Source organism: Brassica oleracea, chromosome C2, assembly GCF_000695525.1.
Source record: "Brassica oleracea var. oleracea cultivar TO1000 chromosome C2, BOL, whole genome shotgun sequence".
In the NCBI taxonomy this organism is placed as follows: Eukaryota; Viridiplantae; Streptophyta; class Magnoliopsida; order Brassicales; family Brassicaceae; genus Brassica; species Brassica oleracea.
Window position 1 is genome coordinate 19,202,915 of NC_027749.1, and position 2,980 is coordinate 19,205,894.

A 2,980-nucleotide genomic window follows, 5' to 3' on the forward strand; every position below is an offset into this window, starting at 1 on the left:
ATGTAAATTTACGACGAAATATTTTCGTCGTAAATCTTCGTTGTTATGGAAACGTTTTCTTGTAGTGAATATATAAATGATATTCAATCATCTATCACATTATGGATTTACTGAATTACCAATGCTTGAGAGGTAAGAAGAGCCATATTGCCAAAGATGGATTGAGGCAGATGATTCATATTAACCTGACGAATCGGTGGAGAAAGAGATGTGTTAACATGTAAAGACAGGGGAGGAAGTGACATATTCCCTCTTGATTCAACGAGACTTGGCAAAGATTGTGGCAGAAAAGAGGGTGAGAGATTCTGGAAAAAAGGCGACAGAGGAGGTGGTCATTGAGTTTGACTTGATATTGCTATGACTGGAACAGCTTTACCTGATGCTTTTGTTTATAGAAGACTGGTGGGAAGGCTGCTATACCTCACTCATACTCGACCTGATATAACATATGCAGTTCACAAGCTTAGCCAGTACATGTCTATACCGATTGATGCTCATCTACAGGCGGCTTATAGAGTCTTGCGATATCTGAAGAATGATCCTAGTCAAGGTCTTTTCTACTCTGCATCATCTCCGATGAAGCTAACAGCGTATTCTGATGCTGATTGGGCCGCGTGTCCAGATTCTCGCCAATCTATTACTTGTTATTGTGTCTTCATGGGTGATTCTTTGGTTTCTTGGCGAGCAAAGAAACAACAAACTGTATCCCGAAGCAGCTCTGAGGCGGAATACAGAGCAATGGCAGATGCAACATGTGAACTGATTTGGTTGACAACGGTGTTAGGTGAAATGCATTGTTCGCCAATGTCTCCGGCCACTCCATTTTGTGATAATCAGTCTGCTCTATACATTGCTTCCAATCCGTTTTATCATGAGCGTACGAAGCATGTCGAAATAGATTGCCATGTGGTGCGAGAGCGCTTAAAGAGTGGTTTCTTGAAGACACTTCATGTCAAGTCCGAGTTACAGATAGCTGACGTTCTCACCAAGGCAGTGCAACCAGGACTTTTCAAGAATCTGATTGACAAGATGGGAATACAGAGCTTGTGCCTTCCATCTTGAGGGGAGGGTATTAGATTATATGAACCAACATGGTTAAGGTTTCCTTTTGCCTAACCATCGGTTTAGCTACCTATCACTAAACCGAATGTATATATACTTTGGAATAGAGAGTTGTAAACATTAACTTGAGCATTTTACATGAATAACAAACTCTCTTTACTCTGAGCTCGAGTACACTAATATGGTATCAGAACGGTAAAAATCGCGTTTCTCGCTTCACTTTCTCGGGAAAATTGATTGGGAACTCCACTGAAGCTGACGACAAAGCTCTCGATTGATCTCATCTTCTTCGTTTACATGAGTATCTCGATTTCAGCTCTCGTTTTTGTCAAGATCTTGGTTCTGGAGTTCTTCGCAATCTTCATTTTCTTCTCGAGAGTGATCTGCGTTCTGTTTTTGCTTTCTTTCCTTCATTGACCTTCGATTTGTGTTCTCTTTTTACACAATTGTTTTCTTTCTTTGCGAATCGCAATTTCTTTTCGATTTCGATTTCTTGAATCAAATCATCTTTACGGTTATGATGAGTTCGGCAGCTGATGAGATTCATCGACCGTCACCGTCTTTGAAAGATCCTAACTCCAATCCTCTCTACGTTCATCATGCCGATCACGCTGGTATTGCTCTTGTATCTGAGAAACTAGCGGGTCTAGGTAACTTCAACACTTGGTGTAGATCAGTGCTTATGGCTTTAGGAGCTAGGAACAAATCTGTATTTGTTGATGGAACTTTTGCGGAAGTAGATATGAGTCATCCGGATTATGTGTCTTGGTCTCGTTGCAACAACATTGTTTGTACTTGGATCGTGAATGCTGTGGAGAAATCGATTGCGAAGAGCATCATGTACCTGACTACAGCAAGGCAGATGTGGTGGACATTCATGATCAGTTCAAACAGAGTGATGGACCAAGGACAGCAGAGATTAAGAAGCAAATCTTTGCGGAGACGCAAGGTTCTTAGAGTGTCAGTGATTACTATACGAAGTTGAAGCAGCTCTGGGAGGAGTTGAAAAATCATGAGAGCCCTTACACTTGTCGCTGTAGTCGTCTGGATTGTCCTAGCCTCAAGAGGATTATTGATCGTGATGAGCAAGATCGCATTTTGAAGTTTCTTACAGGTATTAATGAGACATTCACTGCGACTAGAGGTCAGATCCTCATGATGGAGCCAAAGCCTAATATCTCCAAGGTGTTCAACCTCGTCTGTCAAGAGGAAAGGCAACGTTCGATGAAAAGCACAAGCACTGTTGCCTTCAATGTGTCTCACACAGCTCCTGATGCAGCACTTGTGGCAGCTTATTCTGCGGGTTACAACAAGAATAGACCTCGCTCTATATGCTCTCACTGTGGATTGGGAGGACACACTATCAACAAGTGTTATAAGCTCCATGGTTATCCCCAGGGTTACAAGCCTCGCCAGCAGAGTCAAGCTCAGACTTCAGTTCCTCCAAAATCTAATCAGCAGTGGCCACCTCGCAAGGACAATGTTGCTAATCAGGTTCTACAGGATACGGGTGTTATATCAATGCACAATCAATAGAGAGTCCACTTGGGGACAGTCACACAGGAACAAGTTCACCAGCTTCTCAATGTCTTGAGTAATCAACATACTCCTCTAATGGACGAATTTTCTCAGATTTCGGGTAGTACTATTACTCTATCTGATGGCATAGCTTCTACTTCTAAACCGCAACCACACATTATTGCACACACTGTTTCTGAACACCCACCTTCAGGTAACTCACCTAACTCTCATTTTATTTATGCTGGAATGAAGAATGGCCTTACAGTTTTAGCTCCTACCTGGATTATAGATACTGGTGCTAGTTGCCATGTGTGTTCTGATTTGAAAATGTTTTTTCACACTAACACAATTGATAATACTGCTGTGATTCTTCCTGGTGGCTCACGTATTTCTGTGA

At 42.0% G+C, this 2,980-nt stretch overlaps 1 protein-coding gene across 1 annotated transcript; it reads left to right on the forward strand.

Annotated features, from left to right (window-relative positions):
* The first annotated feature begins 357 nt into the window (after nucleotides 1-357).
* Nucleotides 358-1,062, forward strand: LOC106323629 (uncharacterized mitochondrial protein AtMg00810-like). Its single transcript, XM_013761718.1, has one exon. It carries the CDS (start codon nucleotides 358-360, stop codon nucleotides 1,060-1,062), a length of 705 nt encoding a protein of 234 aa, XP_013617172.1.
* Nucleotides 1,063-2,980: the final 1,918 nt, after the last annotated feature.